The sequence below is a fragment of the Lutra lutra genome, chromosome 4 (genome assembly GCF_902655055.1).
Source record: "Lutra lutra chromosome 4, mLutLut1.2, whole genome shotgun sequence".
Taxonomy (NCBI): Eukaryota; Metazoa; Chordata; class Mammalia; order Carnivora; family Mustelidae; genus Lutra; species Lutra lutra.
Window position 1 is genome coordinate 16,208,482 of NC_062281.1, and position 12,998 is coordinate 16,221,479.

General features: G+C 49.1%; 2 protein-coding genes across 13 annotated transcripts in view; one reads left to right on the forward strand and one right to left on the reverse strand.

The window, feature by feature from the left end:
* Positions 1 to 635: 635 nt before the first annotated feature.
* LOC125097231 (eukaryotic translation initiation factor 3 subunit F-like) lies at positions 636 to 5,468 on the reverse strand. Its single transcript, XM_047724863.1, is given in 3 exon segments — positions 636 to 1,288; positions 1,291 to 1,862; positions 5,272 to 5,468. Coding segments are annotated over 3 exon segments (1,251 nt in total). The 3' UTR covers positions 636 to 806.
* MTSS1 (MTSS I-BAR domain containing 1) overlaps positions 5,452 to 12,998 on the forward strand; it is a 158,259-nt gene continuing 150,712 nt past the window's right edge. For 3 of the 12 annotated variants that reach the window (XM_047724143.1, XM_047724146.1, XM_047724141.1), the window contains exon 1: positions 5,467 to 6,201. In XM_047724143.1, coding sequence (XP_047580099.1) covers positions 6,130 to 6,201 — 72 coding nt within the window. In that variant the 5' untranslated portion in view covers positions 5,467 to 6,129. Of the gene's footprint in view, positions 6,202 to 12,998 lie in introns of all 12 variants that reach the window. The other 9 variants (XM_047724150.1, XM_047724147.1, XM_047724151.1 and 6 more) reach the window with 8 other exon arrangements.

Here is a 12,998-nt window from a genome sequence, read left to right on the forward strand (position 1 = left end):
TCATCTACTGACAACTCCCCAATTTTTCCAAGGGATGGAGGGGGTAGGGGCTCATAAAAGTTCTGCTCCTAGGTCATGAGGGGGAGCTCAAACCAATTTTATCTCACAGATGAGCCATGGTGATGATCAGTACATGTTAATAGCTAACCTTGACTGAGTACTCACTGTGTGAGTACATCCCCTTTAGGCCTCACAAACCCTTGGGAGTCTGCACTTCCATTATCTATTTTATAGATGAAGAAACTGAGGCATGAAAAGCTGGGAAGCAAAGAAGTCAGAATTCATACCTGGGCAGCTTGACTCTGAGCCTACCCTCTTCGTCACCTTGCACAGCTGCCCCTGTGCAAGGATCCCTTGCAAAAAGTGTCACAGACAATTGCCTGGAGTTTCATGGCATCCCTGAGGCCTCCCCTAGCAACCTGGACACGCACTGGAATCTCATGAGGGACCCCCAAAGCACACGGAGACACATAGGAAATACCGTAATGGGTTAACATTCGGGAGAGCTACTGCAGGGTGAACGTGGAAGTCTCTGCACTCTTCTTGCTTATTTCTGTACATCTGAGATTATAGCAAAGTAAAAAAAATTTAAATGAAAAAAATGTATTGGAATAATATTAATTGACCTGGAGATATTTCTTTCTTTTTTTTTTTTTTTTTTTTTACAAAAGGTAGGGTACATTTATTTAGAGTCACAAGCACTTGACTGACTTGGTGTGACTCAAACCACAAGAAAACCATTCTACTTCACTCCACTCTGAGTCCTAGGGTGGCCCAGACTGGCAGGAGTGCTGCGTGGGGCCCATTCACAGGTTTACAAGTTTCTCATTGAGGGCAATCTGTGACTGCGTGAGATTGGCCAGGTAGGTCACCATCAGCAGGTCATTGATGTTGCTGTTGAGCATGGTCTCAAAGGCATCAGGAACTATTTCGGATACTTGGTTAACCAGACTCATCAAGAAGCGGCCCATGGTATTGTCGGCTGACACCTTTCCGGACAGCACATCCTCTACACACGGCAACACTGTGCTCAGGGCCTCCTGGATGCCAGCCGATGCCCCTCCTACTTGCTGCAAGTCGCTTGAGAGTCCAATCACCCGGTTGGGGCTAAAGCAGGTCTTCATGATCAGGTCAACTCCAATGCGCTCGGTGTCATAATATGCATATTTCACTGTGAGAGGTGTGAACATCACCCCCATGGTTCTCCCACGGACACCCATTAAAGTGCTGACATAGGCCTTGATGCTCATGCGGCCATTCTGAAGGCTCGTGTCCACAGTGAGGTGAAGGGGTTGGGGGCTTCCCGGCTGTAGTACTCATGGATCAGCACAGAGTGCTCTGTGATGTCATGGCCTGTAGCATACCAGGCCAGGATAAGCTCATTTGGAGAGACTTTCTTGTGTAATTCATACATGTTCTTAGCAAATTCCATGTCAACAGCCGCCTCATCTTCTGACTCGTTGTGCGGCACTGAAAAGCAGTTAGTCACCTCCACTGAATGCTTGTCAACGGTTCCCAGCTGGGTCCCGATAACTCGGGCAGCGCCCTCGTTGCGTCGCTTGTAGCTGTCCACGATGGAGACCCAAATGACCAGATGCAGCCGGACCACACGGCCGTCGGGGAAGGGGCCTGGGAGGGCAGGCCCCGGCAGCGACTGCGCCGGAGTCTGCGCTGGGGCGGGCGTTGAGGCCGGGGTCTGGCCTGGAGCCGCAGTCGTGGCCGCTGCAGTCACTGAGTCTGAGGATGAGGCTGGAGCCGGCGCTGGAGCTGGGACCGGTGCTGGAGGCTGAGCGGCGCTGGCGCTGAGGCTGGGGTTGCGGCTGGGGCTGGGACCGAAGCTGGGGCCACGGTGGGGGCTGGAGCTGGAGTGGCGGAGGGAGCACTCGCCGGTGCAGCCATCGTGTGGCCATCTTGTCGAGCGAGAAGGACGACCTGGAGATATTTCTATAAGATTAAAAAAAAAAAAGATTTTATTTATTTACCTATTTGAGAGCGAGATGGAGGACAAGTGGGCATGGAAGCAGAGGGAGAGACAAAGCAGACTCTGTGCTGAGCGTGGAGCCTGATGCGGGACTTGATCCCATGACTGTGAGATCATGACCTGAGCTGAAACCAAGAGTCAGATGCTTAACTGACTGAGCCACCCAGGTGCCCCGGGAATTGTTGATGGTAAGAAGTGTTAACAGGAGGTGTTTTTTTAAAAATATTTTATTTTTTAAAAGATTTTATTTATTTATTTGACAGAGTGAGTGAACCTGAGCAAGGAGAAGGGGCAGAGGGAGAGGGAGAAGCAGGCTCCCTGTTGAGTGAGGAGCCCTATGCAGGGGTCAATCCCAGGCCCCAGGGATCGTGACCTGAGCTGAAGGCAGACATTTCACTGACTGAGCCACCCAGACCCCCCAAGAGGAAGTGTTAATAACAAGATGCAGAAAAGCCACTGTGATGTGATTCTCTTTGTGTAAAGCAAATAATGACAAAATATGCATGCACACATATGTACACACGTACATATGACTCTATGTTTTTATATGGGGATGGAATGAAATGTGTAAAATACCTTCAAAAAAATCTGGAGCCCGGTTCCCAGAGATTCTACTTTAATTGTTTAGGGGTAGGACCCAAACATGAGTGGCTTCTTTCAAAATTCCTTGGATCAAAGTTCTCAAATTTGCTACACATTAGAATCATTTGGGGAGTTTTAAAAAGTCCTGATGCTCAGGCCATGACCCAGATGAATTAAATCAGGCTCCCTGGTCATGGAACTCAGGCACAGGTGTTTTAAAATTCCCCAGGGGATTCCAATTGCCAAGTCTGGGGACCAGGCAGAGCTCCTGGTATATATGGGGCTGAGAATCACTTCTGAGAGGGAAGGGAAGTCCTTTGGGTAGACTACTACGGGAGAGGCATTTGATATCTACTTTAACCCTGGAAACAGGCCACGAATCAGGAACCTGCAAGGAAACAGAGGCTGTCTCCAGAGATCAAACAACCTGCCAGAAGTCTCAGAGCTCCGAGGTGGTGGAGGTTATCCTGAACCACCCTCTCCCAGGTCAAGGAGGGTGATGGGAGTGGCTTTGAGAAGGCTTCCTGGCTTCTCAATCCCTCCTTTACGAGATCACACAACTTGAAATTCCTTTAGTAAAGCTTCATTCCTCTGGGTTCCTCCTCCTAGGAGCTATTTAAGGGGAAAAAAAAAAAAAAGGCAAACACTTCTGGGAGGAATTGCATGTTAGTCAGATCTTGATGTCTGCCTAGCCAGTGCTGGGCATTTTGAAGGGAGAAGAGAGTTTGAGGGATGCTTAAATCTGGGGAAAGAATGTGATGTAGGGGTGTCAATCTGATATCCCCTTTTTGTTCAAAACCCCTCATTCGCTAGACTTACTTCATCCTGTGTAATTGACACTTTGTGTCCATTGGCTAGCAACTCCCCATTACCGCCTTCCCCCAACTCCCGTGCCTGGCAGCCATTCTACAAATTTGAGTATTTTAGCTAGTGGAATATAAGTGGAATCATGCAGTATTTATCCTGTAGTTGGTTTATTTCCCTTATCACAAAGTCCTCAAGTTGTATCCATGTTGTTATGTACTGCAGGATTTCCTTTGAGGCTGAATAATATCCCATCGTCTGTATATACCATGTTTTCTTCATCCATTCATCCATTATGGGCATTTAGGTTGTTCCCACACCTTGTCTATTATGAATAGTGGCTGGGTATTACGAATAAGCTACGTCTGTAAGATTTATTGAGTGCTTACTTACCATATGCCAGGAACTGTTTTGAATGCTTTACATATGTTAGTGCAAGTGAAAGTCACTACAGCCCTATGAAGTCTTTATCTCCACTTACAGATGAGGGAACCGAGGTCCAATTTAGTTTGGCCCAATGTCATAGAATTAGTTAGTAGGTTGTAAACTGGAGTTTGAACCCAGTACAATCAGGCTTTATAAACAGTGACCTGATCACTATAATACCAATAGTATTAAAAATCACAATGATGGGGCGCCTGGGTGGCTCAGTGGGTTAAGCCGCTGCCTTCGGCTCAGGTCATGATCCCAGGTCCTGGGTTCGAGCCCCACATCGGGCTTTCTGCTCAGCGGGGAGCCTGCTTCCTCCTCTCTCTCTGCCTGCCTCTCTGCCTACTTGTGATTTCTCTCTGTCAAATAAATAAATAAAATCTTAAAAAAAAAATCACAATGATAATGACTGAGAGCAAACTGTATGTCAAACACTATTATTGGCAAGGTGAAAATGTGACTTACACATCCGCATAATCTTGGGGACAGGATCCAGCACGGTTTTCCAAGAGATTGGTTAATTCCAGAAGTAACGCTCCTCATGATTTTTGGGAGAGGGGTGGAGACGGGTTGCAATTAAGAGTTGGGCAGAGTGGCCAGGGTAAAATTACCTCCTGTAGCTGTAGTATGTCCACCAAGCATTTTCTTGATTCATGCAGTTTTTAAAGCCAGAACTTTACCTATTACTGAGTGAGTGAGTCTGACACAAGTCTACGGCATTTTGCTTTTTTTTTTTTTTTGTCTCCTCCCCAGTATTTTTCTCTTGTGCTTTGTGCTTCACATGATCAGCTCACAGGTCAGGAGATTAGTCAAGAGCTAGGTGCTTGCGTTTAAAGGTCTTTAAAAGTCGTTCATTTGATTCCCTTCTTCTTTGCCTCTTTGGTGGTAATCTAAATGAGGGCTCCGGCTCTGTGCAGTTAGGCGGTGGAGCTATGAGAATGAACCACCAGCCTCCAAATCAGCTCAGGAACATTTACGCTCTTTCCAGGTTAAACGTCCCAACAGGGCTCTCTGCAGTGACACCAACACCCAATGCCCCCAGTGGGCCTGGGAAACACACCCCCCCCTAAACAACAAAAAACCCCATCCAAGTCACAGGCAGTCAACGATATCCAGAAATCAAAGACAGTATACCATAGCTCAGGGCCATTTATTTTGCAATGGCTAATCGATCCACTTTCCCAGCATCCTGCAACTTTTATTGAACTGGGCATCTAGCCATAGGATACGCCCCCAAACTCTCCTTAATTACATATTTGTTAATTACAAATTAATTACAAATTAGGAATGCTGTCTGCAGTCGTGACTGGCGTTGCAGTCCTGGTATCACAGAAAGGGCTTTTTTTCCTCAAAAGGCTGCAGCAGTAGCAGCAGCAGCAGCAGCAGTTTTCCCGCCCTACTGAGCGCTCACTATAATATGCTGGGCACTGCGCTAGGCGTGCCACCCCGCAAGGCTGCGGGGAGCGGCGGTGCACCCTCGGTTCCCCGCGCTCGCAGCCATTGTGGGGTGGGCGCTCGACCAGCGGCGCGCTGACACGCCCTCTCCGCGCGGCGACCCGCGGCCAGGGGAGGAGGGGGTGCTCGGTGCGTGCTCGGAGGAGCAGGCGGCTCCCGCGGGGGTGGAATCCTCGCCGCACGGCCCGCGGGTTCGCCTCGGCTGCGTGCGCTCCATGCGCCTCCCGGGCACGCGCTCCTAGCCCCGCCCGCGTGCGGCGGACGCACGGCCGCGAGCGCGCGCCCTCCCCGCGCCCCCGCGGCGGACGCACGGCCGCGAGCGCGCGTGCGCCCCTCCGAACGTCCCCGGGAGCCGCGCCAGAGCGAGCGCCGGGGCCGGGCGCGCAGGAGTGAAAAGGAGGCGGCGGCCGCGGCTGCGAGCAACAGATCCGGACGCCGCGAGCAGACGCGTTGTGCTGTTGGGCGATTTTTTTTAAATTTCAAAAATATTATTAAATTAGAAAATCCTGCATTTTTAAATGGCGCTGGCCCCAGGTCATCGGGCGATTTTCTCTGCTTCAAGATGGGCTTTGCTGTTTCTGTCGTGGGCACCAGTGGTGGCCTGATTGTCAGTCTTCTCCGGGCATTTTTAAGGCCAGGAGCCGAGCACTGCATGTAGGCGAATCACCCTGCAGAGCAGTTTGGCTTTTAAAAATTATTGTTAGTATTTGGGGCAGAGGACAGCCGATCTTGGGCACTTCGTCCCCTTTGCAGAAGAGGCTGTGAGTCGGAGGTGGGTCGCTCGGAGAGTGGAATTGCTCGCGGGTGAGCGAGCCCCGGCCCCGCGCACGGTCCAGGCGGCCCCGAGTGTGTGTCCTCTCCCTGCCGGCGCCGGGAAAATGGAGGCTGTGATTGAGAAGGAATGCAGCGCGCTCGGCGGCCTCTTCCAGACCATCATCAGCGACATGAAGGTAGGACGCCGGGGGCGCGGCTGCGGTGGCCGCGGTCGCGGCCGCGTACGGACCTCGCCGCGGTGCTTCGCCTCCACCCCGGGCCACCCGCCCGGCCCTTGCCTGAGCCGCGGCCGCCGGCCACCTGCGGGAGCGCTCCGGCCCGGTGTCACCTGCTCACCCGCGGCGCCGCTCCGGGCTCTGCGGGGTCACCGGGCGGGCTGCTTCTCTGGGGGTGTCTGATGCCCCCTGCCCTCTCCACGCTCATTGTCCCAGGGGGCGGCACCATCTCGTTTCCATGGGGGCGCAGGGCCCCGCGTCCAAGTTTTCCATTGTCTGTCGCTGGACGGAGTGTCTGCGACCCGTGAAGACTGGGTCCCTGGGCGGACACCTGATTCCCCCGAGTCCGGGGTGGGGAGGGGGCGGCTGGCGCGGTGGTGGGGAGGGATTTGGGGGCTGTGCCCTGCTGCGGGAACTGCCCCCCCCACCCCCCCGTCTGAGAGCCTGGGAGAGAGGCCTTCCTCTCCCTCCTTGGCTTTCAGGTCCACCTGGCGGGGGGGAGGAGGGAGGATCTGAGCAAATTAGGCATTAATTAGGCTGTTCCTAAACTGGTGAGGGTGTGCATGCCTTCCCTCAGCCCTCCCCGGGGCCGCGGAGCAGAAGTTCCCAGAGTAGCCTTGCTGGGGACCCTCCTTCCACTGGCTGACGCTCCCAGCCTGAAGATTGGGTTCTCCTAAACAACTGTATTTCCCCACACACCCACCCAACATACACAGACTCCAGGTTTTCTCTTGGAAGGATTGTGAAGATTGTGTGTGTGTGTGTGTGTGTTTCTCCCCGTGTGCGCGCGTGCGCGCGTGTGTGTGTGTGTATTGGGGGCGGGGAACAACACCCTGGTTTTTTCCTGCAAAGGGTGGGACAGGGGATAACCTGATCCTTGGATGTGGATTTTCTGGTGCATAGAGATAGACCAGAGCCCTGGGTTACTCATCCAAAGGAAATATAACCAGCCTCGCGAGCTGGCTGGAGGTGGGAATTGGAGGCGGTGGGGGGATTTTTTTTTTTTCATGTGTATTTAGGGAGCTTCTCTTTGGCTCTTACCCAGCCCCAGTTTGCCTCAACAGATCCGGGGAGGTGGTGTTTAATTAAAAGCTCGGCTTCCAAAACGAGTAGGCAGGTTGGGAAAGCTGTACAGCCGGTGGGTGTGGACAGCCCCTCTTCAGCCGCTGCTTGGGCGTTTGGAGGAGCTTTTGTCTGATGAAGTGTAAGGTTTAGAGAGGGTTTGGCCTGGGAGATGGACTTTGTGAAGGAATGCTCAGCTGTCACGCCTGCTTCCCCCTTTTAGAACCAACTGCCATCTCCCTAAGGGTGAACTTTTCCAAGGTGCCTCCATCCTGGTCTTGGGCCTCCTACAGAGCCTGTGTGTGGTGGTTTTTTTCTTCCTTTTTCTCTTTTTCTTTCTTTCTTCTTCTTCTTTTTTTTTTTTTTTTGTGAGAAATTGATATTCGTGTAGCATTATCTTCATCTAGACCCTGCTTGTCCAGGAATGCCTCTAATCCAGCCACTTGGAATTAGATGGATTATTCCCTGTTCAAAGACTGCCTCTTTCATTCCTTTGCCCTCAATCCACATTGACTTATTGAAGTGCTCTTTTGAGACAAAGATCGGTGTCCCCGCCTCAGACTCTGGGGTATTGCTTGTTAACTTAAATTCTGTACACCTTATAATCAAAGATTTGGTTTGAGGTACACGTGTATTTTGATCACCAGGGGAAGAATTTGAGATGGGTTGGTGAAGTTGCTTGTGTGTGTGTGTGTGTGTGGTTTTTTTTTGTTTTTTTGTTTTTTTAAAGAGAAATGGATGTTTTCAGTCCCTGAGTAATAACAAGGACCCAGTGACCTAAAAGTTCTGCCCACTGCAGTCCCGGGGTGGGATCCAGAGTTTTTTTTCTCTCTCTTTGTTCCTTAATCCACAATCCATCCAATCTTGGTTGTTTGTGTTTATAGTTTTGAACCCAAAGCCTTTCAGAAGATAGCCCACCACAGGATGGACCCTCCGTTGTTTGCCTGCTAGCCCTGGGCTGCCCTCTAGCATTCAGGCCAGGGGAATTTGTGGGTGCCAAGGTGGCCTGTTTTTCCCTCTGCAAGATTCCAGTTTAAAAATAAAGATTTATTTAATGCCCTTTCAGTGCTGGATCTATAGTTTGTGGTTCCTGACTTCTTTCCCTTTGAATTTAGTAGGGTTTGTTCAACATCCTGTGGGAAGGCATTTATTTTAAGGTTGTTTGTTCTGTTTTGGCAAAGATTTGAAAAGCAAACGGGAGGGAAAGACTAAAACTTGCCTCAGGTCTGCAGGATTCCAGACTTTTGGGGAGTAGAGATAAGGAAAAAGAAAGCGGTAGACTGATTTCCAAGACTGTTTACAGCAGAAGACAGTTGTTGAATATTTTAATGGAGTTTTCTTTTTAAAAGACTTCTTCGTGGGATGGATGGCAGTGGCATTTTAAAAGGGAATTTAAGGGCGCCTGGGTGGCTCAGTGGGTTAAGCCTCTGCCTTCGGCTCAGGTCATGATCCCAGGGTCCTGGGATCGAGCCCCTGCATCGGGCTCTCTGCTCCGCAGGGAGCCTGCTTCCTCCTCTCTCTCTCTGCCTGCCTCTCTGCCTACTTGTCATCTCTATCTGTCAAATAAATAAATAAACCTTTTAAAAAAAATAAATAAAAGGGAATTTAAAAAATTCTGGGCATAATAGGATAAGCAGTGCATGAAGTCACCACTAATCGAAAGTCAGACTTTAATATCTGAAGTCAGCTGGCTTTCTAATGACAAGTTTATCCTCTTTTTTATCTTCTCTGAACTGCCATGATGGGTTTCTGATGTCTTTGGTCCCCTTCTATCTGCTTTGAAAGACAAGTGTAAATGTTAGAAACCCATTTGGAATGCCAGCTTGAGAAAATTTTTAGGTTATTTTCCCAGGAGTAATGCTGGACTGGGGTAAGGAAAGGGTAAGGAAAAAAAATTTTTTTAGTAGCATTTGATTCTCCAAAATGTACAGCAACACAGGAAGGGAGTTAATTTCCTCTTTGGAGAAAAAAAAAAAAAAGAAAACAAAAAAATTAAGTAGTATCAAGGCCTGACACCATACATCTTCCAAAACCAAAAACCTCAAGACATTGAAAAGCTGGAGAGGAATCTTCTGCTTTTTTTCCTAGTGATCCTTCATCTGGCTAAATCCTCAGCTGTCAGGGTGCTGGAAGGGTGCGGAAGAAACCTTCACCCTTCTTCCACTGGGATCTAGCAGCAGCTGTTAAATAACTTATTGATTCCTTGACGGGAGGAAACCTTGTGTTTTTTCCCTGTCTTCCACCCTACTGTGGCTGTGGCCACTAATGATGGTGGTATGCAGAATCACTTACTGGCTGCCTTTCCGCCCATCCGCATAAATCAAGTTGTCTGGTGTGATCTGGTCCCAAAGGAAAGGGGAGATGAGATTCACGTGGCTGGAGGCTAGGGCCCTTCGCCTGTTTGTCTGGGGGAACAGTAGCTTGACTCTGTGGAAGGCCATTTGACTGGCTTCTGATGTTTGACAATGGTTAGACATTAAAGAGGTTCTAGAATCTTTCTGGAGTTTCCATCCAAGTTCCAAGAAAAACAGGCTAAATGCTGCCAACAGCAGATTTGAGCCGTTACTTTTTTTTTTTAATTTATTGAGATATAATGGACATATAACATTATATTAGTTTTAGATGTACAGCACAGGGATTTGATACTTGTCATTTTTAAAAATTATTGTTTTTTTAATTTATTTACTATTTATTTTAATGCTTTGGTAACTGAACCAGCAAAGAATTTGGTGATGTTTGGGGAGCTTTTAAGACCAAGCGACTGGCCAAACTCAAGGGCAAGTCACTGTGGATATCTTTCTTCTTTTAATAATTAACTTGGGTTTTTTTGTTTGTGTGTGGGTTTTTTTTTTTTTTTTTTTTAAGTTGGATGCTGAAAACCAAATATTTTCCTCAGCCTTGTTGCACAAGAATCATGTCAGGAGCTGAACTGGGCCTGATGCAGGGAGAACTTTGTACTAGGTTTGAGCATGTGCTGGGGGTTATGTAATGGGACTGGGTGGGGGGGACACCCAACCACACCTTGAATTCCCTACCCTACCTCTCCCTGTAGAGAGGGGTGTCCTGTTACCAACACCTGTGCTGAGCAGAATAGGGGCCTTGTTCAGTTCCTCTCCACTGCCCCCTACCTCTGTTTGCACTGGTAGCCTCTCTCCTAAGTTCTGCCTAAAATTAGAGCTGGTAAAGGGACTTCTTAAATTCCATGGAAATCATTTGTGGTTCGAAGGCATGACACGGTATTTTCCCCCCAGTTATCATAGATCAAGAATGTGGGTATTGGGTCCAGCGCTGGATAATGATTTCAGGGTTGTTCCCCCTGCCCTCCCTGCACTGCTCTGGCTTTGGGGTTTCTGTCAGACGAGAGGCTCCCTTCCTCAGTGTTTATCGAGGGCCTGCTATGTGGAAGGTTTCTTTTGCTGGACAGCGAGGAGTCAGAGAACCAGCGAGGCCTGCCCTTGGAGAGCTGCTTGTCCTGTGGGCCCATAGTAGGTAACATTAAGTAGCCTATGGGGGCCACGAAGGAAGGGCATAGATTAGTTTTTGAAGGACTTCCCTTTGACTCTTCAAAAAAAAAAAAAATTTTTTTTTTTTTTTTCTAGAAAGATACTGAAAACCCAGCGAAGGCCTCCAAGAGCAGCCAGGTGCTCTGAGGGAGGCTGGCACCCTTGTCTATGGAGACACACAGAGGCAGGACAAGCAGAGCCCTTGTAAAGTACAGATGGGGCCCTGGGTTGGTTGTTCTTAGCAAATGGCTGTGTTTGCCCAGGATTTTACAACTTCCTCAGTTTGGGCCCGTGGGAGAAGAAGGTGAAGTGAAGATGTAATAAAATTGGTCGCGGGGGAGCTGCCCAGAATGGGTACCTGTTCCGAGACTGAGGGCCTCTGCTGTGTAGATCAGTCTCTTTGGCTTTTTAGGTGCAAATCTTGTCCACGTTTAGAAAGAGGTCTTTTTTTTTGGGGGGGGGGGGTCTTGGCTTGAGTGTTTCTGTGGGAAAATCCCATATATATCATATTTAAGCAAATTGTGTAGAACTTGTTGCTCTACACTGTGAACCTTTTTTTTTTTTTTTTAAAGATTTTATTTATTTATTTGACAGAGAGAGAGATCACAAGTAGGCAGAGCAGCAGGCAGAGAGAGAGCGGGAAGCAGGCTCCCCGCTGAGCAGAGAGCCCGATGCAGGGCTCGATCCCAGGACCCTGAGATCATGACCTGAGCCAAAGCCAGAGGCTTAACCCACCGAGCCACCCAGGCGCCCCCACACCGTGAACCTTTATGTTCTGAATTACCGCAGATAGGGATGGCCAACATGGAGAGAAGGTCAATCCTAGGTCATGGCTTGCATGGAAGATGAGCAGAGTTTGAATTTTGCCTGGCTTAGCTATCAGGCAGTTCTTAGGAGAGTAGCAGGTACTCTTTTTTTTTTTTAAAGATTTTATTTATTTATTTGACAGAGAGAAATCACAAGTAGGCAGAGAGGCAGGCAGAGAGAGAGGAGGAAGCAGGCTCCCTGCTGAGCAGAAAGCCCGATGTGGGGCTTGAACCCAGGACCTGGGATCATGACCTGAGCCGAAGGCAGCAGCTTAACCCACTGAGCCACCCAGGCGCCCCAAGAGTAGCAGGTACTCTTAATTCTGGAGCATTTACTAGCACCAGCGAGGTTGCAAGCACTGAGCTCAGTGCTATGATTCAGCAAGTAAAGATACAGAATTTCCAGTTAAATTTGGATTTCAGATAAACAGCAAACAGCTCCTTAGTATAAGCATGTTCTGTGCATCCTGGTGCTTCTCAGCTACTGACCCTTTGTACTTTGAACTGCTCTTTTGCATCCAGGGGAAGGAAAGAGCTGAAGTGCTAGCTGTCAATATGGCCAGCTCATTTGAGGTGGTTAAAGTGTTTGGAGGATGAAAAGGTTGAAACTATTGATCTGTTAGGCACAGTATCTATAATTTTCATCTGGGCTTTTCCATCTTCCCTGGGATGGGTGAGAGCTGGCGAGATTCCTTCTGCAGGAGATTGTTTAGGTCCTCAGATTGGGAATGGAAAAATGAGATCATTTCGAGGTCTCCCATTACTTCTCGGAACTGCCTTCAGGACACTTTCCCCTTAAACCCACACCTCTGCAAAAACAAAGAAATACCTCTCCTGGAACCAAACAAAAGCCGAAGGCAGAGTTAGCTGCCTAGGACATCAGAGGAGAAGTATTTGGGGCTCCTTGGAACTGATGGATGCCTTAAGCTGTTTAACTCAGATTTGCAGATTGCACTGCTGATATAGCCTTATTAAGTAGCAAACCGGAGAGACAAATGGAGTAAATTAATTGGCTGAGCTTCGAGAAAGCCCATTGTATTTGATAGCGGAGGTTCTCCCTTGAATTAGTTGGGAGGCTGCGCCAGGTTTCCTTTGACTATCTGACAGACACACACACAGGAAACCCCCAAAAGTGAAATCCAAGCCACCCAGCATGGATTCCAGAGCAACCCACCCCTTGTCAGTGTTCCCCACCTCTTAGCCCAGGGAGGACCTGGGCTGTGTGTCTCGGCTGCTTCCCGATTTAAGATGCTCTCGTGTGCCACCAGCGTATAGTAGATGCTCCGTGTTCACGGCATGTGGCGAACACGGGGCCGGAAGGGACTTGGGGGGAATCCGCCATGTGCCAGGCATTGCACTGAGTACTTGGTGTGCTTGGTTTCACGTC